Source organism: Sander vitreus, chromosome 19, assembly GCF_031162955.1.
Source record: "Sander vitreus isolate 19-12246 chromosome 19, sanVit1, whole genome shotgun sequence".
NCBI classification, from domain to species: domain Eukaryota; kingdom Metazoa; phylum Chordata; class Actinopteri; order Perciformes; family Percidae; genus Sander; species Sander vitreus.
In genome coordinates, this window is record NC_135873.1 from 3,480,872 (window position 1) to 3,508,376 (window position 27,505).

The following is a 27,505-nucleotide window of genomic DNA, read 5'->3' on the forward strand; positions in this document are numbered from 1 at the left end:
AACAACCATTGAACAAGCACAACATAAACTTGAATATCAGAGTTAATCTCAGTTTTAGAGTCAGGCTGGTGATTTATTAAAAAATGATATAACTTTTTTAACCAGTTTTGTTAATTGGGGTTACAGCATTATATACATTTTTTGTTTATCAAATTGTCAGAAATAACAGGCACATGCATAGATTTACAGACTCATGGACTTTACTGGACATGGACCGATCATGCTTACTGCCGTAAAACCCTGCTTTTGCTGTCCTCAAACCTGAAATGGAAATAGTGTTGAACATGTGGCGAGTAACATTTGGACAAGACTCAAAAGCCAACAAGGAAGTGAATTAGGAAATAGAGAGAAAGAGAAAGGACACAATAAATAAAGAATGTCAGGGGAGGACAGGGTCAAAGAGAAAGTGAGGGTGGCAATGGGTAAAATGACACAATGATACACTGATTAACTAAACTAATTCATTAATGTCATGGAAGTAATCAAGATCAATGAATGCCATGTCGGATAACATGTTTTTTTAATTTTCAAATTAGTGTTTAATTTGGATACTTAAGTGGCATTCAAATCAGTTTTAATAATTTTCAGGTAATATCAGATTAAACACTTAACGACGTGTCAGCCAGTGTAATGTTTCTCACATTTTTTCCTCAAGATTTTCACGTTGGTATGCTTTGCCTCTATAATCACAATCTAAAGACTATTTGTCTTTATGTTGCAAGATGTTACAGTTCAAAACTATTTTTTTTTGTCCTTGAGGAGGAAATTTAGGGCAGACTAATAATCATCTCCATCCTATACTTCTGTAACAAACCCATTCCTCTAATTTGTAGGATTCTGACAGAAGTGATCAATTATATATCTTACCATTTTATTTTTTCAATTTCATAATTCAAAAGAACATTTTTTTATCTGTTTCTTCTGATTGGCACAGTAGACACCTGCATTACTTTAATGCTTGTCTACTGTTGTCAATTGAAACCCAAAATAAAGAGAACAGAAGATTTTGATTAATAATAATTTAAATTATTCATTTAATTTAATTTATAACTGTAACTTTTCATATGTGTCCCTAAATAGCAGTGTAAGGACTGCAACTAGTGTGCTTATGTTTACCAAGAGAATAAAGGTCTAATGTTTGGATATAAATGTGTTTGTTTTAGAGTTTTTAGTCCATGTTAAACACCTGAATTGTATTTGTGCCCACAAATCTGTAGTATCTGACTTACAGTGGTTCCCCACTCTCTTTGTGATTTAGAAAGATGAGACATAAATCATTTGAAAATTGGATTAAATCAATTTGTTTGTAGATGACATATTGTCTTACATTACAGTGCCAGCTGGGCGTGTTGCCTCTGGGCACGGGTAACGACCTGGCTCGGGTTCTGGGCTGGGGTGGCCTCTGTGACGACGATGCTCAGCTGCTGCAGATCCTGGAGAAGCTGGAGAGAGCCACCACCAAAATGCTGGACCGGTGAGAGAGAGAGAGAGAGAGAGAGAGAGAGTGAGAGAGAGAGAGAGAGAGAGAGAGAGCAATATGGTTAGCACTGTTTGTTCCCAGCAAGGTACAGTGTCTAACCAAGTTTGCCCGTCCATTGTTTGCTTTGCTTTCCTCTTAAGGCTTTCTTATTATGTTCTTCAGTCCATTCCAGGTAGACTGAGGACTGAATTCCTTTTAAGCTACAGTATCATAATGACTGAGAGGAAAACTGGCCTGGATGATTTTTGCAAGTTAGACAGTGTGCAGGAGTTTTTCTTTGCAACTGGATGATGGAGGAAATCCCAAAAGAACAAATTTGATCTTGCTTAGATCCTTCCTTATTTCTCAAGGGCAGCAGACACTAGCGAGCAATAGTCGAAGCAACAAAGATAATTACCTAAAAGTACTACAGGCTGTTTATTTCTTTTTATACCTCTGGGAAAGATTCATAAGCAACATTAAAAATACCATGTCATGCCACATTGTTGAACATTAAGCAGCATTAGTTCATAATTGGCTACTGAAAGCTCAGAAAATGCATCCCTCCTTATTTTTCCACAAGCTACCTGATCAAAATACTGAAGGCTCCCATTTAAAACTGTAAAGTCCATAAGCTTAAAATTATTGCTATGAAAGAAAATTTGACTGACAGAATACAAGTCCTGACATTGACGTAACACAATCAGCTAGAGAGAAGCATATCACTCCATTGGGGGGTGTTAGGACTACAAAAAAAGTCCACTTGTGGTTGTACAGAGGTGTTACAGAGTGGTGCTTCTTTTACCTAATAAACAATCTTTGGCAGAGCTTAACGCTGTTCCCTGCCAAGAAATAGTCTGACATATAACCCTTTACCGTAAAGCTTGATTTATGCTTCTGCGTTAAATCGACGCCGTGGCTACATACGTAGGTACGTGGAGATACGGACCCTATGCCGTAGCCTGACGTGCAAATGTGACTACGCAACGCATGTCACTCGGCTGTGGCCTGGTAGCGTTGCATTTCCCCCGACTAATTTCCTGGTTCTCCTTCTCCATAAACAACATGAAATCAAGGAGAGGGATAACCTTTCCTGCTACAGCTTTCCCATCGTGGTCAGAAAGCACAGGGAGACACTTTGTTTCTCTCACTATGACTCTAGAGTCGGTGCTCTAGTTAATCGCCGTCAATCTTTCACTTGCTCTACCACACACTCCCCACACACACACACACACACATGCTGGCCCTTCTGGTCTCCGAGATCGGCGCACACACCAACGCACAAGTATAAACTTCAGGCCACTCACGTAGGCTACGGAGAAAGCTCTGGGTGGAGCCTTCGCAGAAGCATAAATCATACTTTAGAGTTGCTGGTAGGCACATTCCTTTGGACATAGCCAGGCTAACTGGTTCTCCCATTTACAGTCTTTGTGCTAAGCTAAGCTAACCTGGCTGTATCTTCATATTTGCTGTACAGACATTAGAGTGGCATCAATCTTTTCAGCTAACTTTGGCAAGAAAGTGAATAAGTGTATTTCCCATATGTCAAACTACTCCTTACTTTAATTAAAAGTACATAATTCAAATAGGTAAAAAAAAAATTATGTTTTGCAGGTGTTAACTGACTTCTTGATCCTTCAATTATATATGGATTGTGGTGTTTTTATCAGCGGCACAATCACAGTTATGAAAACGACATGCACGCTGCATGTTTTAATTCCCCGTGTCCTGTCCTTCTATATTGATCTGATTAGCTGATAATAAAGTTTATTCTCTGATGCTTGACTTCGGTGTGTGTCTTTGTGTGTCTTTTTAGATGGAGTGTGATGACGTACGAGGTGCCCGCAACCACTAAACGCACACCGATAGTGAAAGAAGACGACAGTCTTGATTCTCCTCTGCAGGTAAATTACTTTCAGGAAGCTGTTTGCTTTTTGACAGATGGTGTCCATAAATTAGCCCCACGCAGCCAGATCTCGCAAGCTCCAAGAAATTATTTTCAAAAGCATTCACTGAGAATCAATTGAGTCTGGCAGCTGGCAGCTAAAGCAATCAGACCTAAACCACAGGGAGTGTAGTTTACATTTTAATCTAAAAGCTGCTTCTCAACTCCCAAATCTGTCTGGTAGTTAAAGCGCATGCTGTAGTTTTAAAATTACAGCATGATTCTGCACCTGCATAGCCAGTTTCTCACCACTAATTCATTCATTACTCAGATGGATAATTTAAGTAATATTTGCCAGTGGAGCGATCAGATTCTTTCCAGTTTAAAGACTTTAAGGCTCTCATCAGTCATTTGTCACTAAGTTTAAGGCTGATCCAATCAACTGAAAAAGCCAATGACAGCACCCCAAACCTTCACCAGTCATGTCTTTTGGGCATGGGCAGACCGCAATAGTCTTTTTGTGGACTGTTGGTTTGCAAGTACGTAGAAGGTGCTATATTGACTTAGAGTTATTCTGTCTTTTATTCTGTCTCCAGTCAACGTTTTCAAATGACTGATGGGTAAAATCACATTGAGTATTTTTCCTAAAGTCATGACTGAAAAGTTAAGAAATGGTTGAATGACAAAGGCACATTATAAACGGGGGAAAATAAAATGTTTTTTTTATACATAAACAGGATAGAAACCATACAATCTAAAAAAAAATAAAAATAAAAAAAACACCACCTACAAAATAAATATCTTTAATAAAATATATTTCTTGATAATCTAAGAATTAAACTAGAAGGGCACTCGGGAGAGCGCGTGTTAGTGAAAACCAAAAATGATTTGTGTATCCGCCCCGTGATGCGGATCAGCTCCAACATTGTATGGGTTCTTCCTTCGCCCATGCTACACCTTTCAACCAAGATTACATTTTACTTAGTTTTTTAGCAATATGTTTGTTCAAAATCCCATTAGCAAACCTTGTACAGCAGGGGTCTTCAACGTTTTTTAAGCCAAGGACCCCTTAACTGAGAGAGAGATGGAGCAGGGACCCCCTACTACACATATTATTATATAAACTGGGCCTCAGTAACACGTGGGGGTGGCCTAACACCTTTTTGTATACCTTTTTAGTGCATAAGCTATTAAAATAATAATTGTCGGCTTGATTTTATATGTCATCTTTTAATGTTAAACATAGATGTGGCACAGTGAATCCTTATTAACGGTATCTGTGGATGGCTACCTTAGGGACTACCTTACCTATATGCCAGTATCAAAAATGTTAGTTTTAGTTTAAGTAAGCTTATTTATATTTGCTACTATTATGTTAAGACATTTTAATTTAAAAAAAAAAACTTACAATAATTTGGCGGCCCCCCTGCAGTAAGTCTGAGGACTACCTAGGGGTCCCGGACCCCTTGTTGAAGATCTCTGTTGTACTGTATTTAAATCTCATTAAAGATTGTGAATTTTCAGCTGAAGGCCGCCACACAGCTAAAAAAAAAAAAAAGAGGCTGAAATCTAGTTGAAAATTTAAAGACCAACTTAATAAGGAATCATTCCTACGTGAGGTTTGACTGCATCCAAAAAAAAGCTGAAGTCTCTTTCTCTCTCTCAGGTCCACATCACTCAGTATGCAGACTCTGTGGCCTCCCACCTCGCCAAGATCCTGGACTCAGACAAACACAGTGACGTCATTTCCTCTGCCAAGTACGTGCCACGAATGCCTTCAGAAACAGGGACAGGGGGGAAGTAGGAGCCAGGAGAAAGCAGGTGAAGGCTGGAAGATGAGAATAAAGATGGCAGGGTGAAAGTTAGGAGGGAAAAGGAGAATAAAGACGAGAGATGATGAGAGAAAGAGGCAGACAAAAAGAGGCAAGTGAGTGTCTGGTCAATGAGTATTGATTTTTGCTTTGCTCCCTAAGGACGGGCGGACACACACACACACACACACACACACACACACACACACACACACAGAGGGGACAGTAAGTGCTGCCCAGCTGTAAGTGAAAGAGACAGATGAATCAGTATTTAAGGGTCATCTTTAGTGCATTAGTACATTAGTAGTCTTCCTTTGGGAAGAGTCGAGCAGCCATTACAGAGCACTTTTCTCCACTGTGTGTGTGTGTGTGTGTGTGTGTGTGTGTGTGTTTTTAAACCGCTGCCAATTGGAGACCTGCAGCACACTTCGGGGACTTTAGGACGCACTCTGAGCCAGTTTTTATTTAAACATAACTCCGGTGTCGTCGGAAAAAGAAAATGTGTCTTTCCTGCTTCGAAATGTTTACTTTTTAAAATCTTACAGTGGAATTTTAACTGGTTTCATTTAGCTAACGGTCAAGAGAAACACTAAACACATGATGGAAATCAAAATAGATATCAGTTCAAGTACAAATTGAACTGTAAGTAAGTTGTTGTAAGTTGCAGTTTCACCTGGAATCTTAATAAGTTGTTATATTAAGAATGGCGGCAGTTTATACTAAGGTGTACAAGGAGTAGGCAGTTGCACTCCAATCGAAATCAAATTTTACATGTTTTCAGAGACAACCATTGTAAGTTTGCAACCAAAACAAAATGCATTGTGCAACTTTTCTAACAACACCTGCCACCTGTAACGCAATTATATGATTGATTCCGTTTTACTTTTGCCACGTCAAGTTGAAGGGACATTTGCAGAATGTTCAGCAGACTGAGCGCACGCCTTTCAAAAACTATCATAAACTAGTTAGAACAGTGCTATCATACATCTGTAATTTCCAGATAATTAATTTGGAAATAAACACCTACGAGAGCACACATGAGGACACGGCTCATATATAAGGGACATGTTTTATCTGCAGCAATATTCATTTTAAAGGAACCAATATTAACCAAATGCCCGAGGGCTGTGTACGTTTGGAGAAACCTCCCCGCTGAGTCATGCAGCAGCAATGTAACAGCTATGAGTAAATACTGACTGTGTGGAGGCGACGTAGCTGACAGGCAGGTAGGCGGCGATGAAACGAGAGCGTGCGTGTGTGTGTGTGTGTGTGTGTGTGTGTGTGTGTGTGTGTGTGTGTGTGTGTGTGTGTGGGTGGTATCTCCAAACACAGTGACTGCACGGTGAATCACTAAACCTGAAATGTATTACCCTGCTGATTTGTTTAATTTTTATTGTTAATCAATCCCCCCCACACTCTGTTCTCCTTTCTCTCTCTCCCCCCTCCGTCAGGTTTCTGTGTGGGACGGTGAATGATTTTGTGGCGGAGGTGGGGAAGGCGTACGAGAGAGCCACAGAGAACAAGGAGGAGGCAGATGCCATGGCAAAGAAGGTAAATGGTTTTGTGTTTGTGCAGTCGTTTTATGTAAGAGCTTGTATAACCGTAACTAGTGGGCAGTGTGTGTGTGTGTGTGTGTGTGTGTGTGTGTGTGTGTGCGTGCATGTGTGTATAATAGAGAGTGGGACAGAAATAGTTGTGTTGAAAGCCAAGTGTCACTATTCCCTCCATACTTTCTATTTATTTGACACATAAGAATTCAGTTAAAAGTGCAGTTGGAGCTGGAAGGCTAAACATGAGTGTTAAAGTAGAGGTGTGGATGTCGGTGAGAGTGGAAGACACCCCTCTGGCTAAAATGCTGCCATTTCAAAACTCATTTGAAACCTTGTTTTAATGCAGCCACACAGGCGATAGCCGTGGCTGGAGGCATTATGTTTCCGAGTTTGTCCGTCCGTCCCATTTTTGTGAACGCGATATCTCATTAACATCTTGAGGAATTCTTCGTGGACTCAAAGATGACCTGATTCAATTTTGGTGGTCAAGGTCACTGTGCCTGTGGACTCGCAAAATGTAACTCAACAATTCCTACGCTTGTTATGACAACATTTCACACAAATGTCTGATAGGATAAAATTATGAAGTGATGACATTTTATATCAGAAAGGTCAAAGGTCAACTCCACATCATAACATGCTGCAAAAGCGTTTTCCTGGCCATATTTCAACACCATAACTCAGAAACCGAAGGGGAGATTGTGGCCATATCTCACATTTTGATGATGATGAATAATTTGATTTTGGTTAACATACATGAAAGAAACAATTAATTCCCACAATTTGCCACCGTAGCTAAACCGAAAAAGGAATAGGCTGAAGCCAAGGCTTATTTTTGCCTATCCTATAAACCCCATAGTATCACCCTGAAATCCAACAAAACTAAATGAAACTAAATATTTGAGTACAATCCTAGTAGTTTCACATTTTAATCAAATTACTTCATAACCCTTAATTATTTTAAGATTTTACAGCTTTTTTGAAACTCAACAGACGTACATACTTTCAACTTATCATTAAGTTCATTCCATAATTTAACCCCCAAAACTAAAACACATCTAAAATGTACATTAGTCCTCCCTATACCAGTTTCAAAGATAGAGAACCGTCTTAAATTATAATTACCTTCTCTTAATTTAAAAAAAATAATAGAATACCGACAGGAAGGCCATTGTTCACAACTCGAGAAAGTTTTAAAATTTACAAAATCTTGAAGTTTTTGTTGGATATTGAATTGGCATCCATGTTTCACCAAAAAATACACTTGTACCTTTTATCAAATTGTTTCAAAGTCTACACTACATGTATTATATGAGCCTTGACAGACATTGATGTAAACTGCAACTTGACTGGTTGGCGGAGCCATACCACCAGAAGGCAGTAGTTCTAGTTTTTAATTCTAATGGAGATTCAAAAGTAACCAAATGTACTAAATCTGTGGAAATGTGCATAAAAGCATCTAAAATATTTCCATTTGATGGAACGGTGCGCCATGAACAACATGGAGTCATTGGGTTGTAATATTTTACTTTAGTAAACATCGTGTAGTAAATGGAACAAGCTGATTGTAATGTGACGCTGTCAGACATGATTTTTCCAACCTTAACGCTATTTAAAGAAAAAAGAAGTGAAAAACTGGGATGTTAAGGGGTTTTAAAATACGTATTTACAGCAGCTGTCGGTCACCAGCATATACTGGGAGGAAGAGTGGTTTGCCAAATGTATTTGTGAGACATTTTCAAGAAGAGAAAATCTTTTCACTCACAGAGTGAGCGCTTTGAGCTCTGTCCTACTTATCTATCTTTTTCCAAATAGTGTGATGCTTTATTGATGCCTGTAGGAGAATTTGCCTATTGCTTCTGTGGATAAAAGACCTCTGTGCGCTGTATAGGTATTGATTTCATGCTGGTTTTGAGCGTTAATGCAGCCGCACATAAAAATGAGAATTATGAAATTAGAAAAAAATTAGAACTTCTGCCTACCATTGGTGTCTATTTTATCTCCCAATTTGCACCGCTTATATGATTTGGAAGTGAGCAAGGGAACCATAGAAACCATAAAAATGATCTGTCTGTCTGTCTGTCTCTTCTCCCAGTGTGCATTGCTGAATGAGAAGCTTGATTCCCTCGTCAAGGCCTTAAGTGAGGAAGCAGAGGCTCAGGTAAAAACAATATGAATTCTAATCAATATAATATTATAGTCTTAGCAATCATTACAAGTGTTGTGCACCAAATTTAGATTTGAGCAGTCTGGAACAAGTGGCAAAATGTGTGACTAACAGCACAAAACCTGCTTGTTTAAGGATAAAATAATGAAAGTTAGACTGATCTAACACTGTATGGATGTATGAAATTTGTTTTAAGCCTAAAGGCAAAAGATGGATTTCTGTGTAAAACTGACATTTTTCTTATCTTTTTGACTTGTTAAATACTATGTAGTTGTACCTCTTTAAAAATATTCAGATTTTCTCAGAAGGTAAACATCACTTTTCTTTTAAGTGCTCATAGAAATATTTCAGCTTTGATGAGGAGTCGTGGGCTGACTCTGTTTTTGTTGGGGACTATTCGGTCTATAGGAAACCATTATCCTGGAATTTATTTATATTATCCGTATCAACCTTTATTTAAAGGAGAGTTTTGGCTTTCATTTAAGCTCATTAGTTTTAAACTGTTTGGCATCATTGGTCCAATGTAAGGGTCATTAATAAGGCACAACATGTCAGTTTTAAATATCTTCCACTTAACCTGATAAGGATGAAGTTGAATAGTTTTCTAGTGCACTATATTTCTGAGATACTGAATGGTTGTTTGCTCAGAGAGGATATAAAGTGTTCCTTCTCAGTTGAAACACTATAGAGTTTTTAAATCCCCCCATTCAACCTGAGCTTTTTACGGAGTAGTAGTAGATGTTTTTTCACACATCTTAAGTTTTCTCACAGGAGCTAAAAAAACAAAATGGCATACAGCGTTTTGTGTCTCTGCTCCCTTTGGAGTCTTTTATTCACAGATTGATGTCAGCCCTCAAAATTCCAGTATGATTTCAACCTGATGCTCGATAAAATACGAAAGGCACTAAGCTTTGCGCCGACCATTATTTTATATCTGATAAATAAAATACAGATATATCCTACCCCCTCAGTATGACTTGTAAATTATTATTATTATCTATTTGCTAAGAGTGAAAGATGTTGCACTACTATAAGGCTCCACAGAGCAGGGATAGTAAGGATTTATGAATGAGGAGACATGTTCAGGTTTAACACTGATGCTTTAATGATGATGTGACAATGCTTCAGCGTTCCCACAGTAAGAGGATGTCTCCTCTTCCTTTTCCTGTCACATCCAGGTGGTGCCAGCTGGTTCGGTGCCCAGCCAGGAGAGTGGCGGCTCGAGCCCCGTTGAAAGTGGCGGTGAGTCGGGTTCAGAGGTTAAAACATACCGGTCCAAGGAGCAGCTGATGCTCAGGGCCAACAGCCTGAAGAAAGCCCTGAGGCAGATCATCGAACAGGCCGAGAAAGGTAACCTATTTGTTTGTTCTTCTTTTGGTATCATTTTGACACACTCATGCCTCTGGTGTTTTGTATTAAGTTCACTGGCGTCATGGTTTCAGTGGTGGATGAGCAGAACCAACACACGCAGGTCCAGAGAATGTCATCCTTGTCCTCCATCAAAAGAGAAAACAGCGAGGAGCTGAAGGATGCTGAGCCACGTAAGTGTCCCCTTGGTCTGAACTCAGCAGGAATATGAGGTGAAGAGATATCAGCATCAAAAACATCAGCATTTTAAAACCTCTTCTGCGTTATTTTGTCTAAAGAAACATTGTTATTGTTATTCCAATTTTAGAAGGACAATACATTGTTTTTGGAAAAAAAAAATTATGTAAGTGATTATTATACCTCTGTCTAGGTCAAGGAAGCTTAAGTCCCACCTCCCCCATTGTCCTTGAGAAACCAGAGAGCCTCCACACTGTCACCTTCAGCGAGGACACTGTGTAAGTCTTTGTGTGCATCTCATCTGTTTGCATGCATTTCTACATCTGTCTCCTTCAAATACCAGCTGTGGCTGCATAATGTGCTCTTGTTTTAATGTATTATTATTATCACATTTTAATATACAATCTACATCTTTTCTGTGTTTGCAGACAATGCTCAGAGAAGTGTGTGATGAACAACTACTTCGGCATCGGCCTGGACGCTAAGATTTCCCTCGAGTTCAACAACAAGAGAGATGAACACCCTAAAAAATGCAGGTATGAACACACAAACACACACACACACAACTAATTAAATGTGTTTAAAAACTCTCCAGAAGAATGGTTTTAACAAGATTATCTTGACTGATGATGAAAATCGATAATACAAACAGCTGAAATCAATTCACTTTTGGGTCCATTTTTGACTTCATTCCATAACTATGGTGCTGAGTTTTGTTTACAAATTCTTCGACAAAGCGCTGCGACTTTGACTGACTTCTTCTCCATGGCAACAGCAGCCGAGGCTCATGGGTCTTGTATTATGTAGAGCTGTCTGCCATGCCAAACTGACAGACAAAGTTGCAAATGATTCAAACTGGTGACCATATCATAAACCCAAATGATTGTTTCATGATGTGTTTCATGTTTAGTAACATGTAGGACCTATTTCAAAGAGAAATGTAAATACAGAATGGTGAAAAACACAAAGCAGCAGCTCCTTCCACTTTGCAGCTATTCTCAATTAAAGCTTTAGTGTGTAACTTTTTGATATTCATGAACGTCTGTTACATTCAAGCCATTGCCAAATGAGTTGCTACAAAGCTAATCAGCTTCACAGAACTTTCTCTGTAATTCTCAGTATGGCTGTGTTCAGAAGATTGTGTCGTCCGGCGACTTTCGCACGCAGAAACTCGAGTGAAGACAATTGCCTCTTCTGAGGAGTCCATCATGTTTTTTTAATCCTCCGTGTCCTCCTTGGCTACTAGCAACTGTATGGAGGAGGAGTAGGGGCGGTGCGCGATCACAGAAGACGTGTATCATGTTGATGCACCGACAGTTTTGTTGTCATTACTTAGAATTTCTCATGGGGGCAACAGAAACTAGGCACTATAGCTTTAATGTCCATTTTCTGTCACCAACTATAGGGACTCAGCTTAACCTCATTGATTGATCATTGATCGATACAGTTTAATTCTACGGTTGTTTGGTTTCTTCCTTTTGTCTCCCCCCGCAGCAGTCGCACCAAGAACATGATGTGGTATGGAGTGCTTGGGACGAAAGAGCTGGTCCAGAAGACTTACAAGAACCTTGAGCAGAGGGTTCAACTGGAGGTCAGACACACAAGAATGAGAATGAGGAATATTTTGGGAAACAAAATGCCAACAGCTGTTTTCATGTTGTTTTTGCTTCTCCCTTTTTAACCTCCGACCCTCTCCCCTCTCTCTTTTCAGTGTGACGGTGTTCCCATGTCTCTGCCGAGTCTGCAGGGCTTGGCTGTACTCAACATCCCCAGCTATGCAGGCGGTATCAACTTCTGGGGAGGCACCAAAGAGGATAATGTGAGTGTGCATCTACACCTCCAAAGAAATTGTGTAAAAGCTGCACGCAGAGCTACATTCAACAGCATTTTCAGTCATTGAACTTTAGTAACAGTATATTGGTCGCTCTCAACTCTTATGTTTAGAACTTTGGCGCTCCGTCATTTGACGATAAGAAGTTGGAGGTGGTGGCGGTGTTTGGCAGCATGCAGATGGCCATGTCCAGAGTCATCAACCTGCAGCACCACCGCATTGCACAGGTAACACACACACACCCCTGCGTATACAGTACTGGACACACCTTTATTATCACAGTTACAGTCTCAAAGGCTTGCACAACATCCATTTTAATGGAAACATTGGCTGTTCTTCCATATTCTTCTTTTATTGTTCTTTGTACAATACTTTGGTTTATGACTAAATACCTGCAAGCTGTACTTTGTGTTTACAGCTTATTTGTTGCCACGCTAACACGTTAAACTAAGATGGTGAACATGCTAATCATCAACATGTTAGGTTTTCATTGTGAGTATGTTAGCATACTGACCTTAGCTTTTAGCTACCTCACAGAGATGTTAGCATAGACTCCTAGGTCCTGTTTACACTTGGGTTTAAAATGTGTTTCGGTAAAGCGAACACAAATGGACAGCCGAGACACATCGTCGTTCATACCTGTGTCTATCATGCGTCTCCAGCTGACCACTTGTGTTCAGATTTTGTTACTGCCTCTGTCACTTCTGCTAGAGCAGGGGTCTCCAACCTTTCTTCATCAGAGGGCTACTTAAAAAAACTAAAGTGGCCAAGAGCTACTTGCATCACATCGCTTACATTTATTTACATAACACATATAAGCTGAATGAAACTGTTTGTGCACGTATACAAATTGCAATACCCAAAGCTAATGAAAAATCTTCACTTCACGTCAAGGTTCATGACTATTTTACACATCTTTTAGCCCACATAGTTAGCTACCTCACTTTTAATACTGTGGTAATTTTGTGTCTCAGTTTGTCAACCTATTGGCGAGCTACGAGCTACTTGTTGGAGACCCCTGTGCTATAGAGTCAAAGGGCCCCACGCACTGCTATTATGTCCGCACTCTCGCCAGTACGTTAGCGGTTGTGTCGAAACAGCTGGAGATATCGCTGTTGGCAGAATCCAACACATCTTCTTCCATAGGGCCAAACAATGGACGGTCACACAACACTTCTAACTTGTGTCTTGAGTGTCGGCGGGCTGTCACCAAAACAATCACCATGTTGTGCATTGATGACCTATTTTCCTGTTACATTCTTTTCAGGGACACATCAGCATTTTTACACTACTGGTCAAATGCATATCAGACCACTTGGGCAAGTGGTTTGAGTGATCGGATCACACTGCATCGTTTACACGCCATATTTAGTTCTGTCCACTTGTGATCCGATCACCCATTTTAAAACCAAGTGTAAACAGGATCTTAGTCTTGTCAGATATTCTGCTGATTGTCTTAACTGAAGTGATTTAAAATAAATACATTTAATTAAGCCACTTTAGAACAACAAACTGTCGCCTAAAAATGTATTTGCTCAAGGACATATTTACACATACTGGTGTTTATTTTAATCTTCTAAACCTGAAGTGAATGAGAAACACTCCTTTCCCTTTTAGTCACAAGGACAAAGTGTTTCAAAAGCGGCCTATCTGGCATTTCAACACCGACAGTACAAATACTTCATGTATACGTTGGTGCTATAGATGTAACTTTTAAAGGTGCAGGTTTTACAGGACCACATGAAATGCTCAATGTCGAACAGCAGAGCACAGAGGATGTCATGTAGGGAATAGCTAGTAAAAAAAAAAAAGCACTCTATGCATTGAAGGAAAAAAGAACAAGAGGTCTCATCTGACAGCTGCTGTTTTCTGCTCTGTTGCGCCTCAGTGCCGCCAGGTGAAGATCACCATCCTCGGGGAGGAGGGGGTCCCTGTGCAGGTGGATGGAGAGGCCTGGATCCAGCCGCCGGGCATCGTCAAGATCATCCACAAGAACCGAGCACAGATGCTCACCAGAGACAGGGTAATGTCCAACTCAAATATGAATTTTGTATATATAGTTTTACACATGATTTTTTCTACACTTTATACAAAAAAGGGTTTACTTTTACAGTATAAAAATTTGAATTGAGAATCAAATGTATCGTGATTTTTTTTTTTTTTGCGACAATTTTTAAAGTCAATTCTTTTCCCTAGAAAACCAATGATTTTCCTAAATATTTTCAGTTTATATGGTACCGCTGACAGCTACTACATCATACAGTATACGTTTCCAGCAAAACAGACTAAAAGCAGAACATGCAGAAAATACATGTTATGTACTTCTTTACAAATTAAACAAATGTCAGACTGACTGACTGACTGACATGTGATAGATAGATGTGACAGTTTTTATAAATGTCTCATGATATATTGTCTCTAGAAGTGTTTTATTCCACTTTTTGTTAAAGAAGGAAAACAAAATCGCAATTCGAATCTGCACCCATGTATTTTGAAAGAATCAAATCGAGACAAAAGCATGTAGTCCCAGCCCTAATAAAAATGTATGTGTGTGTACTGTATGCAACTGGTTTTCCATTTGCATATGTCTACTATATGCAAATGGAAACAACAGCATTGGTTTGAAAAACCTTTCCTTTCATAAATGTTGCAGCCGAAAAATCCATTCTCAACTCTCCAGCATCAGCTCTTTGCCCATGTTGTTGACTCTTCCTATTTCGGGATTTCTTAAATCAATTTCATACCCACTATGTTGGTTCTCTTTTCACGCTGCTCAAACCTTTAGAGAGCTCTCTTGAGCCAAGCACATTTGGGCAGTTTGTTTCCATGGTTTCCCTCTGTACTGCCGAGAGAGAAGAATGCTGGCTCGCTGGTTTTATCCTCCTAAATATGTCTTATTCAGTCAAATGGTAAAAGTAATGTTTCAGGTTAGCGTTGTCCCTGCTAGAGGATGTTTATTGACAGGTTGTTAAATTAAATATCTGGATGTAATAAAAACTAGTTAGAAAGATTGCTTTACAATACAACTGTGTTTACTGGAACCTTGAGCTCCTACACAAACACACAAAATATATATATGCCCTACTTTATCTAAATATTAAGATAAAGAAGAAAAAACAAAACAAAAACAAGCAGCAGTAACATCAGTGTAGCGCTCTTTAAATCACTAACACTCGTAAATCACTTTTGTTCAAAAGTAAATCTTTTGTACCTTTTATTTTTATTGCAACATGTTTACTCTTTGTTTGATCGATTCATTCAGACTGGAGGATACGGTTGTTTCAAATGTAAAACCCCTCTCAAGTTATAACCCCCCTCTCTATCTGCGAACAGTTGTTGTAAGTTTCCCAGATGTTTATTTTTTGCTTTATAGATTCATTGTGCAGTCTTGAAATCTACTATATTTCACCTTTTAAGTACCAACTTTTAAGAAGTCAGTTGGCTGTCTCAGTGTTGAAAAGGAACAAAACAAAAAAAATGATCAAAGTTGATAAATTACTTGTTTTTTTGTACAACCAGGCGTTTGAGAGCACGCTGAAGTCATGGGAGGACAAGAGGAAGTTTGACAGCTACCGTGACAGCAGACCCCGCCTTAACTCCCAGCAGTCCATGGAGTACCTGACGGAGGAGGAGTGCGCTCAGGTTCAGCAGCTGGGCGTCGTGGCCGACACACTTATCAACAAGTAAGAAGCACTTCACAGTTTCTGTAGCATGTAGAGGAAGCAGGTTAAAGTTTTGTTCAAATACATTTTGGCTGCTTCAGACCTCAAAAGTTCATCAAGTAAATATTGAAACTGATGAATGTCTGAGTTCTGAAATGTCATTAATAAACTGTGTTTTTGATCCGACAAACTGTCAATACAACTTCTGGTGTGCATGAACTTACTGCAAAGACATTTTGACTGGATTTAGTCTCACTTTGCCAGACCATCCACACACTGCGGAGCGGAGGAGGATCTGGCTGGTCGGGGATGGGAGAAAAACATACTCTGGTTTATTGGCATTTCTTTAAACCAATCACAATTGTCATGTGCGCTGCTATATACAGTGGGGAGAACAAGTATTTGATACACTGCCGATTTTGCAGGTTTTCCCACTTACAAAGCATGTAGAAGTCTGTCATTTTTATCATAGGTACTCTTCAACTGTGAGTGACAGAATCTAAAACAAAAATCCAGAAAATCACATTGTATGATTTTTAAGTAATTAATTTGCATTTTATTGCATGACATAAGTATTTGACACATCAGAAAAGCAGAACTTAATATTTGGTACAGAAACCTTTGTTTGCAATTACAGAGATCATATGTTTCCTGTAGTTCTTGACCAGGTCTGCACACACTGCAGCAGGGATTTTGGCCCACTCCTCCATACAGACCTTCTCCAGATCCTTCAGGTTTCGGGGCTGTCACTGGGCAATACGGACTTTCAGCTCCCTCCAAAGATTTGCTATTGGGTTCAGGTCTGGAGACTGGCTAGGCCACTCCAGGACCTTGAGATGCTTCTTGCGGAGCCACTCCTTAGTTGCCCTGGCTGTGTGTTTCGGGTCATTGTCATGCTGGAAGACCCAGCCACGACCCATCTTCAATGCTCTTACTGAGGGAAGGAGGTTGGTAGCCAAGATCTCGTGATACATGGCCCCATCCATCCTCCCCTCAATACGGTGCAGTCGTCCTGTCCCCTTTGCAGAAAAGCATCCCCAAAGAATGATGTTTCCACCTCCATGCTTCACGGTTGGGATGGTGTTCTTGGGGTTGTACTCATCCTTCTTCTTCCTCCAAACATGGCGAGTGGAGTTTAGACCAAAAAGCTCTATTTTTGTCTCATCAGACCACATGACCTTCTCCCATTCCTCCTTTGGATCAACCAGATGGTCATTGGCAAACTTCAGATGGGCCTGGACATGCGCTGGCTTGAGCAGGGGGACCTTGCTTGGATTTTATCCATGGTTTTCTTTGAGACTGTGGTCCCAGCTCTCTTCAGGTCATTGACCAGGTCCTGCCGTGTAGTTCTGGGCTGATCCCTCACCTTCCTCATGATTATTGATGCCCCACGAGGTGAGATCTTGCATGGAGCCCCAGACTGAGGGAGATTGACCGTCAACTTGAACTTCTTCCATTTTCTAATAATTGCGCCAAGAGTTGTTGCCTTCTCACCAAGCTGCTTGCCTATTGTCCTGTAGCCCATCCCAGCCTTGTGCAGGTCTACAATTTTATCCATGATGTCCTTACACAGCTCTCTGGTCTTGGCCATTGTGGAGAGGTTGGAGTCTGTTTGATTGAGTGTGTGGACAGGTGTCTTTTATACAGGTAACAAGTTCAAACAGGTACAGTTAATGAGTGGAGAACAGGAGGGCTTCTTAAAGAAAAACAGGTCTGTGAGAGCCAGAATTCTTACTGGTTGGTAGGTGATCAAATACTTATGTTATGCAATAAAATGCAAATTAATTATTTAAAAATCATACAATGTGATTTTCTGGATTTTTGTGTATCAAATAGTTGTTCTCCCCACTGTATATATCCAGCATATTTGAAATCTTCTGGGTTTTTTTAAGATACTGTTATTGAGTCTCAACACTTCCTGCACAGCAGTTGTTTCACAATAAAAGCCTACCAGAAATTAAGGACAATGCCCTTTTAGCAACTGAAAGGCTTTGAAATTGAAACATCTATGCAGGAAGTGTTGACTTTTATTGACAGTAGCTTAAAAACAAAGGAAAGAACAGCAAAGTACAGTAGAAGTATTCGAAAGTAATTAGTAAATGAGAACAGCGTTTGTTTTGAATGTTAAGTATGACATGACTCATTTGTTACATAAAAATGCTGGGTAAGTGTACATTATACTGAAAACTATTTAAAATGGGAGCAGATCAGAAAACGAGGGAGACCTCTTATTAAAACATGATCAAATATTCTCATGAAAAAAGAGAATCTTGGCATAGGAGTCATAGAAACGAGTCAGGCAAAAGAAAGACAAAGGATCTTTTGTAATAATCCTGCCTTGTGTTTGTAATTTCATCCAGCATCTGGAATTTTTGTCTTTAAAAAATGGTATAAGGGCCCCTTAAATAAACCTGTTTCAAATATGTGAAGGCCTTGTTGAGAATTAACAGTATTATAGGAATATTTTTTTAACACTCCTAGAGATTACTATGATCAAAGAAGCACACTTCTTACATACGCATTTTTTTTCAACTTTACAAGCTGATACGTCTCTGCAAATTTCAAATAAGCAAACACAGTATAAACCTTTTACAGTGTACACACAATACATAAAAGCAAGCTTATCTGCAACCTTCTTGTTTGGTGATCAGCGTCTTTGTGTTTCTGTGTCAGGAAGATAAAGGGGTCAAGGGGGAATTTTGCCCAACATTTTGGGATTCATTCATCCCACTGCAATTAGCTCGCTTATTTGCTACATTTTTCTCTGTAGCACTGATGAGCCATTTTATTTCTCTTTTTCGCACTTACAAACCATTTGTGTCCCTCTGAGGTCTTCTCAGCATGTCTCAGTATGGCTGGTTTAATATGATCTTCCCAATCATGTTTGCAAAAATAAATTCTCTTTTCAGGATGATAAATATTTGAATAACATTTGTAAACTAATCTCAGAAGCTAAGAAATAGTAGGGGATTTCTAAGGGATTTGATATGGGGAATTTGAGAGGACAATAAAAGGTGTGTACTTTCCACCTGCTGCCAACTTGAGAAGCCTTAAATCAGTATAAAGTTTCCATTAAAAGATCAGAGCGGTTTGAGAGTCAGAGTGGAGATGTTTGGAGGGCAGATGGAGACTGATACATGAGCTGGTGGGTAAAAAACTAATCCTAATCGAATCTTAAAGCTTTGTGATTCACTAAACAGAATCTTGGCCGAGGTTTGACTCCAAATATCTACAAACTGAACTCAATGGTGGGAGTCAAGTCAATTTTATTTACAGAGCCCAATTACACAAATCACAAATTTGCCTTAAAGGGCTTTATATGAACAGCATAGAACAGCCTCTGTCCTCAGAACTCAATTCGCATAAGGGAACCCCTCCCCATAAAAAAAAAAAAAAATTAAAAAAAATGGAGAAAGGAAAGGAACCAGGCTTTATTCCCATCAACAGTCTGAGACAACTTGTAGGAGTAATGGCCATCATTTTATAGCTTGTTGAAATAATAATTACAGCTCTTTCAAGTCTGTAATTTCTTCCCCCATCCTGACCGTAGGATCCGTGAGGCAGCCAAGACTCACATGCTGGTGGAGCAAGAGTTGGCTCACGCCGTCAACGCCACCGCCCTGGTGCTCACAGAGGCCAAACTGTCCAGCCCTGAGGTAAGACACCGAGCAGGGGGAATACGGGACAGGCGGACGGACAGATGGCGGATTTGACTGCGTAGATTGTGCAAATTTTCAGCAATAGGCTTTGGTCTCACATCAGTTTACAGGCTGTTCATTTTGCAGCCTGTTGAATGATGAACCTGAAATACATCAGTGATGTTACTTTAAGGACACAGCAGGCTTTTCCCCTTTCAAAAAATTAGAGACCCAAATGTAAGTGAACCAGACATTATGACATAATTTTAGGAAAACAAACAGGGCAGGGCCACTTATGTGATTGGCTGCTGCTTTGGTCAGTATAAGCTAACAGCCAACTTGTTTGTCTTAATTGACAGAGAAATACATGAAAACAGCTGGAATGAGCTGAATTTTAAACATGTATTGGCTTATTGTATTGGTATATAGTTTTCCTGTATTTAGTCATATACTTATTTATTCCATAGTGTCTTATATTAAGCTACTATTGAACACTGTAATGCAAATTTGGCAAAAACGTCCTTATGGGTTCAAGGATGAACTGATCAGATTTTGGTGGTCAAAGGTTAAGGTCACTGTGGACTCACAGAACACGTTTTTGGCCATAACTCAATAATTCCTCCGCTAATCATGACAACATTTCACACTAATGTCTAATAGGATAAAATGATGAAGTGATGACTTTTTATATCCAAAAGGTCAAAGATCAACTTCACTGTGACATCATAATATGCTGCAAAAGCATGGGTTGGATATTAAATTGATGACACTATCTTGAAACTGTGGGGATTGTTTAGATCTTCTGTGCTGCCGGGTTGAAGATGTGTGTGAAGAACTCACGTTTCGCTAAACAATACACTTAATACATTTTTATTAAATTCCTTCAAAGTCTTCACTACATATATTATGAGTCTGGACAGCCATGAATGTAAACGACAACTTGACTGGTTGGCGGAGGCATACAACTTCTACATGTGAAAGGTTGTGAGGTGTTTCCTGTTGTAGTAAAGTCAAGCATCAACTTCACTTGTTCTGATATTTTAGTGATTTGCTTACTTGAATACAAACTTGAATAAATGGGAGTGTATTATCAATACAAGTATTTTATCTGTATCCTTATCTTTAGGCCATATATTGCACATGGTATTATTGGACATCTTTGCTTTTAATGATGAAAAAAATCAAGCAATTCCTTTGTATTTTCAGTGTCTAAGTCGCAGCACGGCGGTGGAAATTGTCAACAGCAGTAAAGTTCTCCAGGTTGAGACTAGGATGCTGCTCGATGGAAAACTACTGGTACAACTCTGGGATTTCATCCACGTCCTCTTTCTGTTGTTGTCTTTGTTTCCCTCGCCTATTCTCTTCCTCTCTCGCTGTCTCTGCTGAAGCCCTTCAAGCCTTGACATCTCACATTTCTGTTTCTGCTGTCTATTTTCCTTGCTCGGTTTTTGTTTTTACCCTGTGAGGAAATGTACCTTTACTCACAATAGCCCTTTGTGCAGAAGACAAGCAAATATTATTGACAATGCTAGTGTAAGCCATGACATGACAACGATGCATGCAACAATACTGGAGTCATACTTTCATTTTTATCTTCATTTCATGTCTCTCTCTGTTCTGTTCTTATCTTTTCTTTTCTCTGCTTTGCTTTTTATCCTCTGTTTCGACCTTTCAGACTTAATAGATTGGGCTTAACTTTCACTGATTTTAACTTATGTAATTCTGAGACATAAATGTTGAAGTTCAGGTAGTGATTTGCTTCCATAAACTTACTTGCGATGAGAAAGCGACACGATTAAATAGAACTGGTGATTAGAACATGAACAAAGCAGCAAACTGAATTATTAGAATAATATGCAAGAAGAGGTTTTAATATGCCTCAACTGTTGACAGAATTATAGGTTATCAGATGTTTAGTGTTTACAAATCTGTGAATTTGCATAATATACACAGGGTGTCAAAATGTACATCGTCTTCACATGAAAGAACAGAGCAGATGTTTGAATTTTCAGATTTATAGATTTTCAAAACATGGCAAGCTATTGTACATTTTCATCCCCATGATCAAATATCACATTATAATTAGAAATCGCATTTAAAAAAAATAAATAAACAATGCATTTTATTATCTCATCCCCCGCAGTCTGATTCTCCAGAGGAAGAGGAGCTCCGGTCGACCCTTAACATCCTCAGTGCCGAGCTCCACAAGCTGGACGACATCCACTGGATCTGTCCACTCATGCAGTGCTCCGAGGAGGTGAGGAGGGATGCAGTCTGTGTTTGTATGTGTGTTGGCTGGGAGTAACGTGTTATAGAAGAAACGCAATTACAGTATTGTATTCCTTTTTGCTGTAACGCAGTAATATAACGCATTACTAATACAATTTCAGTAATATTATACCCGTTACAATCTCAGTAACGTGAGTTACAATGCATTTTAACACGACATTTAGTGGTGTTTTATTTTTTTTAAAGAATTCATCAAAACCGCGAAAACATTTCGGCACAGAAAAAAGGTCTGAGTGTTATATCCTGTTGCTGGAATTCGGTGGCTGAAATGACTGCAGAGACAGATATATTTGCGAGATGGACATTATTTTAGGAGTTATTGCACTGCGTTGAAGCGAGGTGCTGTCCCGTCACTGTTTCCGCGGTCAGAGCCAGAACCAGAGACGGTAGGCTCCGGACAACATCTGTGTCCCAACAGGTAATACGTCAGTGGGGACAGCCGTGTGTCCGAGCAGCTGACAGATATAAACATGTCGGGAATTAATGTTTAGGCTTGCTACATGTCAATATTAGCATTAGGCCTACATTGTATCAGCAGTGGAAAGTAACTATACCTTACTTCAAAACAATTGTAAGTACTTTTAATTGAGTATTTTTATTTTCTCCTACTATATACTTCTATTCCACCACAATTCAGAATCATGTAGGCTATTATACGTTTTACTTCACTATTTATTTTAAAGATTTAGTTACTTTGCAGATTAAGATTAGTAATACAAAATATTATGAATAAACTATGATGTATTAAAGTGGATAAAGATGAGACTTTGTTGATCCCGTAGTGAAATTCACAAGCTACCTGCCAAGTCATACTACCGCTGTTATTTTGGTGAAAGTAACTCAAAAGTAACGCAAAAGTAGTGTAAAGCATTACAATTCAGAGACAGTAATATTGTAATATAACTAATTACTCTCAAATGACAGTAACTAGTAATCTTTAATGTATTACATTTTGGAAGTAACTTGCCCAACTGTGTGTGTGTGTGTGTGTGTGTGTGTGTGTGTGTGTGTGTGTGTGTGTGTGTGTGTGTGTGTGTGCGTGATAATTGCATTATCACAGTCTGTCCAACAACCAACCAAGTGCTGTTGCTCAGTTCAGACTAGTTGCAGCCCATCTGCGTAGAATAGAATATCTCTTGGTGCATTTCCATGTGCCCAATGATCTGCGCTTCTTCTTTCAGGACTCAGTGAGGGTCAGCAATAAGAGCAGCAGCAGTATAAAGCTGAAGCTCATACCCAAGGTGAAGAAGGAGAGAGAGAAGCTCCAGAAGCAGAAGTCCAACAGCTCTCTCTCAGGTAAGAGATCAGGAAAGAGCCGGGATTCAAAGCTTCATTCCCACAACATCAGATATGCAGTCATGCCACAGTATGCGAACCATATTAGTTCCCTTTGTCTAGAAGAAGAAACTACAGTTCGGATTAGGGATGTCCCTAACTGATCTTCAGGATTGGGATTAGGACCCATCCAGACATTTGTTGATAGATTGGTAACAGCAAATAGAGCGCAATCCATGTCCAATTCTTTTGGTTGCCCTCGGTGTTGCCGGCTGTCAAAAACTCCTCACTGTGTTCTGCAATCACGCCTCAGAGTGACAGTATGCAAACCATATAAATTCATTTGGTTAAGAACGACTACATTACAGCTCAGGATGTTCCTGAGGCGATCTGCAGGATCAGGATAAGGCCCCCTCCAGGCATTTATTTAGTTTATAAAAACTCCTCCATATTAGTTCTCTTTGTCTAGAACGAGAAACTAGAGTTCAGCAAAGGGATGTCCTGATGCAATTTCCGATCCGGGATCACAGCCGATCCAGGCATTTGTGATTGATAGTCGGTTATATAGAGCCTGATCCATTTGCAATCCTATGTTTGTTTGCGCCTGGTATGACAGTTGTTCAAAGCTCCCAATTGTGTTGGACAATCATGCCTCAGAGTTGCCTTGAGAATGAAAAACAACAGTTCAGTTTAGGATGTTCTGAGCTGGGATCGCGATCAGGCCCGATCCAGGCGTCCGTTGACGGATTGACTACAGCTACAGTACAAAACTAAGCTCTGTTTTCTCTGGGTACATCGAAAATGTATGTATTGTAGTGTTTGACACTATAATCTAAAACTAAAGAGCTGATATATTAAACTACATTTGCAGCATCTCTATCATCTTTTCTTTTGCATATTGGTCATGATATTCATATTTATGTATTTATTGTCAACAAACAAAGAGGTGCACAATATGTCATTTACATTTTTACTTTCCCGCAGGAAATTGGGAAATCAGAGGTGGGACTGGTGAGGCAGATTCCTCGGGCAATTGAAGTCCTGCATGAGGTGCTTAATACCGACCCCCTCATTACCCTGACAACCAGGGGTGAGGAGCACCCCTCCTGTTCTCCTCCCCTCCAACCGTGATACCCAGTGGCCTGACAGAGGTGTGAGGAAGAAAAGGAAAACCATCTTTCCAACGTTTATGCTTTTTCCTCCCTGCTTCTTTGCAGGGGGGATTTTTGTTCTATTTCTTGTTTTCTGTTGTTGAAGGGACCTGGCTGCATTGCATTGCTTCACCATTGGCGTTCTGCTTTTGGTTCTGTTTACCTGCTTGAGTTTGGAAGTCGCCGTGGCCAGCAGCGAATCAAACAAAGGACAAGGGAGGCGTGGAACGAAAACGTTCTTACAGATGTTTGTTTTTTTTGGACAAAGAAATGTGTTTACGTGGTGCACTCCTTGCATGCCAAGTGCAGCCATATTATTTTATATCTATCATAAGTTGTTACACTCTTTTAATTCTTTTCTCTCTAACTTCAATCATTTTATTTCTGAACTTATGAACAGCCTTTAGACTTTGATTTTTTTCTCCAGACTTTTTGAGGAGTATTTATTTCTTGTTGCTACTGCCATGAGAACTCAAATGGCAACAAAATGAACAAATCGAAACATCTCAACTTTATCGTCTACTGAACTGGAGAATATCTTAAATGTCGCAAAAAATGTACTGAGGAATGTACTTGTGTGGACTTGTATTAACCTGTGAATAATGTTAAATGATACATCATATAAGGTTTCACAAAGGTTCTACTGTGGTGGTTCTAAAGTGGTTCTTAATGGGCTGTTGTCTGACTTGTGTGATCCGAGGCTATGCTTTATGATGAGTCATTTCATCTGGAATTCAGCCTTATGAAAAGATCTGACTGAGGGATTAAAGTACGGACATCACTCAGTTATTATCAAGGTCTAAAATTTGACTCATGGGAGTCAAAAAAACTCTTCCCACTGATTTTAAGAACCAATAGGAGGTACAGCACCAGATGAAATGACTCAATAAGTCTTTTTTGGCAGTGTATGGCGAAGGTGTTTACAGAAGGAGGAAGCATCAAGGACACATTAACAAAACATTACAGCCACTCAGTATATTACTCCTACTTTGCCATACTACTGATTGTATATGTAATATAAGAATAAGGGTCAGTGGATATTTGGTTTTTGCCTTGTCTGTGAAAAGCTTAAAAGCTATTGTTACATTATTATTATTATTGCAAATATATTCTCTATTTTTTTGTATATCTTATTTTCCCAATGGTAACCTGTGAAGCTGTCCTGGCTTTGCTGCTTCCCCCTTTGACAAACTCTTTGACCAAAGTGCATATAATCAAAGTCAATTAATGCTGTTCTGTGTGTCCCTGCATGCATACTTAGCCTTCCTTCACCTCACAGTGTTAGGCAGCAGTTGCCTCAAAATAGTGAGTTGTAGTTCGTTTGTACCGACCAGCAGCATTTGTGGATTTTTATTTGTTTTAACCTGCTTGATGCACCATTTAGTCTAGGTTGTACTGCGAGAGGGCACTTATTTAGCCAAAACACTTAAATGTCTGCCAATACTTTACTGTGTTGTCCAGACTTCAAGAGAGTGTATTGATTTACACCCACAGGGTTCTTCAAGCAGGTATAACAAGATTTCATATATCTTGAGTACATGAAACGATCTTGGATTCATGTGCTGCTGTTAGGCAACTTGTATCAAGGTTTACATTAATGTTTTTGAAAGGAATGGTTTAGACATTTTAGAGGAAATTTGCTTATTTGCTGTTACTGCAAAATAGATGGGAAAATGTATGTCTTCTTCATCTCTATGCAATCAGTAAAACGATGGAAAGAGAAAGCTCCCAGATGTGCTTAGCTTAGTTTAAAAAGGACAATTGGACATTCTCCGTCAAAAGTAATGTGTTATTTACACATAGCTTATTAGCTAGCAAATTAGTTCCCAAGATATGTTAGTCAACTGGGGGTTTTCTTGCGTTATGAAAGTGTTCAAAGCTTGCAACTCCTAGCAAATCCTGTCCTAGCAACAGCTAGGCTTAACTGTAGGTAGTCAAGAAAGCTCCAATGTGTAATCCACTTAGTTGTTAAACAGCATTTTCTTTTACTAAAGGTGTTAAATTTACACATACAGTAAATAAGAGGAATAAAGACAACTCTGATAGCACTAAGCTAGCTGTTTCTTCTGCTTCCAGTGTTTAGTCATAAGCTAGGCTAAAGTGATGAAGCTAACTCCCTACTGACTGAACAGAGGTGAAATTTGACATATTTCTTCTGTATTAATGTAAATTTCTTTAAATGTCTAGCATTACTACTAAGTTTTAATTGCCAGGATGTAATAAAGAAACGCTAGTCAAAATTAAACACGAGTCAAATACTAGCTGCAAATATCCCATAGGTGGAGTTAACTGCATCACGTAAAGGTACTTCGAACAACCATAGAAAAGTATTTATTTTCATGATGGACAACTTGCCTAAAGTTGATTTGTTGTGATGCAACTCTACCACTTTCAAAACTACAAAAAAGGGATGTAACAATGTTAAGACACTTTGACTCGTGTCTAATCAAAGCAAACTAAGTGTTTTTTGAGCGTTTACTTCGATATTACATCCACAAACAAGGCTGTAAACTGGTAATGGATAATTTCTGTTCTTTTTTTCACCAATAATGTAAAGGGTTAGTTCTTGATTTTCTTAGTTATTTAAACATTTTTTTATGGAAATAACCCAAACTAACTCTTGATAGGACAGAGTTACTGTGAGGCGTTGTAGATGTTCAGCTCTGGTAGGATTGTGCTACTGTATCCATAGTGTGCCAGCTATACGCTCTACACCTTAGAGGCTTAAGTGGTGTCATGCCAAGTTTGTACTGAGTTCAGTGGGCTATGAGACATACAAGGTGTGTGTGAGAGTTCAGATGCGAAAGTTGTATGTTGTACATTTCAAAGTTTACTGTATCTTGCCTTGCACTTTACGAAGAAGCAAACTTAATGGGGAAAAAAAGACATTTGTGTGCATGTGTGCGTGTGTTGAAGATTTCAAGTGTTTACGAGTGTTGTTTTTTTTTTTTTTTAAATTGATTTGTTGACAAATCTTTTATTTATGATAAATGTATACGGACAAAAGTGTGTTGATAAAATGTATATATCTAACTAAACGTAAGAGTGATAAATGTATAGAGATGTATACACACGTTTATTACATCAGTGGTTGTACAATTACTCCCACAGCAGCTTGAGATCTCCCAATTAACGCCAATGTTATAACATGTGATTATGTGTCATTCCACTGCCATAGCAATGTCATTGAAATGTCTTTCCAATGTTACACCAATTGGTATTGAAATAGTATTCTCCAAATG

The 27,505-nt window shown here is 39.2% G+C and overlaps 1 protein-coding gene across 4 annotated transcripts in view; it reads left to right on the forward strand.

The window, feature by feature from the left end:
• Nucleotides 1–24,321, forward strand: part of LOC144534514 (diacylglycerol kinase delta) — an 84,671-nt gene extending 60,350 nt beyond the window's left edge. For 3 of the 4 annotated variants that reach the window (XM_078276488.1, XM_078276489.1, XM_078276490.1), the window contains 19 exons: nucleotides 1,335–1,474; nucleotides 3,276–3,363; nucleotides 5,011–5,102; nucleotides 6,607–6,706; nucleotides 8,801–8,866; nucleotides 10,051–10,222; nucleotides 10,315–10,413; nucleotides 10,611–10,695; nucleotides 10,846–10,953; nucleotides 11,912–12,008; nucleotides 12,129–12,236; nucleotides 12,362–12,475; nucleotides 14,137–14,271; nucleotides 15,768–15,931; nucleotides 19,461–19,566; nucleotides 20,755–20,844; nucleotides 21,692–21,805; nucleotides 23,019–23,133; nucleotides 24,097–24,321. In XM_078276488.1, the coding sequence (XP_078132614.1) occupies nucleotides 1,335–1,474; nucleotides 3,276–3,363; nucleotides 5,011–5,102; nucleotides 6,607–6,706; nucleotides 8,801–8,866; nucleotides 10,051–10,222; nucleotides 10,315–10,413; nucleotides 10,611–10,695; nucleotides 10,846–10,953; nucleotides 11,912–12,008; nucleotides 12,129–12,236; nucleotides 12,362–12,475; nucleotides 14,137–14,271; nucleotides 15,768–15,931; nucleotides 19,461–19,566; nucleotides 20,755–20,844; nucleotides 21,692–21,805; nucleotides 23,019–23,133; nucleotides 24,097–24,149 (2,046 nt within the window). In that variant the 3' untranslated portion in view covers nucleotides 24,150–24,321. Of the gene's footprint in view, nucleotides 1–1,334; nucleotides 1,475–3,275; nucleotides 3,364–5,010; nucleotides 5,103–6,606; nucleotides 6,707–8,800; nucleotides 8,867–10,050; nucleotides 10,223–10,314; nucleotides 10,414–10,610; nucleotides 10,696–10,845; nucleotides 10,954–11,911; nucleotides 12,009–12,128; nucleotides 12,237–12,361; nucleotides 12,476–14,136; nucleotides 14,272–15,767; nucleotides 15,932–17,078; nucleotides 17,557–19,460; nucleotides 19,567–20,754; nucleotides 20,845–21,691; nucleotides 21,806–23,018; nucleotides 23,134–24,096 lie in introns of those variants that run through there. The other variant, XM_078276491.1, reaches the window with a different exon arrangement.
• The last annotated feature ends 3,184 nt before the right edge of the window (nucleotides 24,322–27,505 follow it).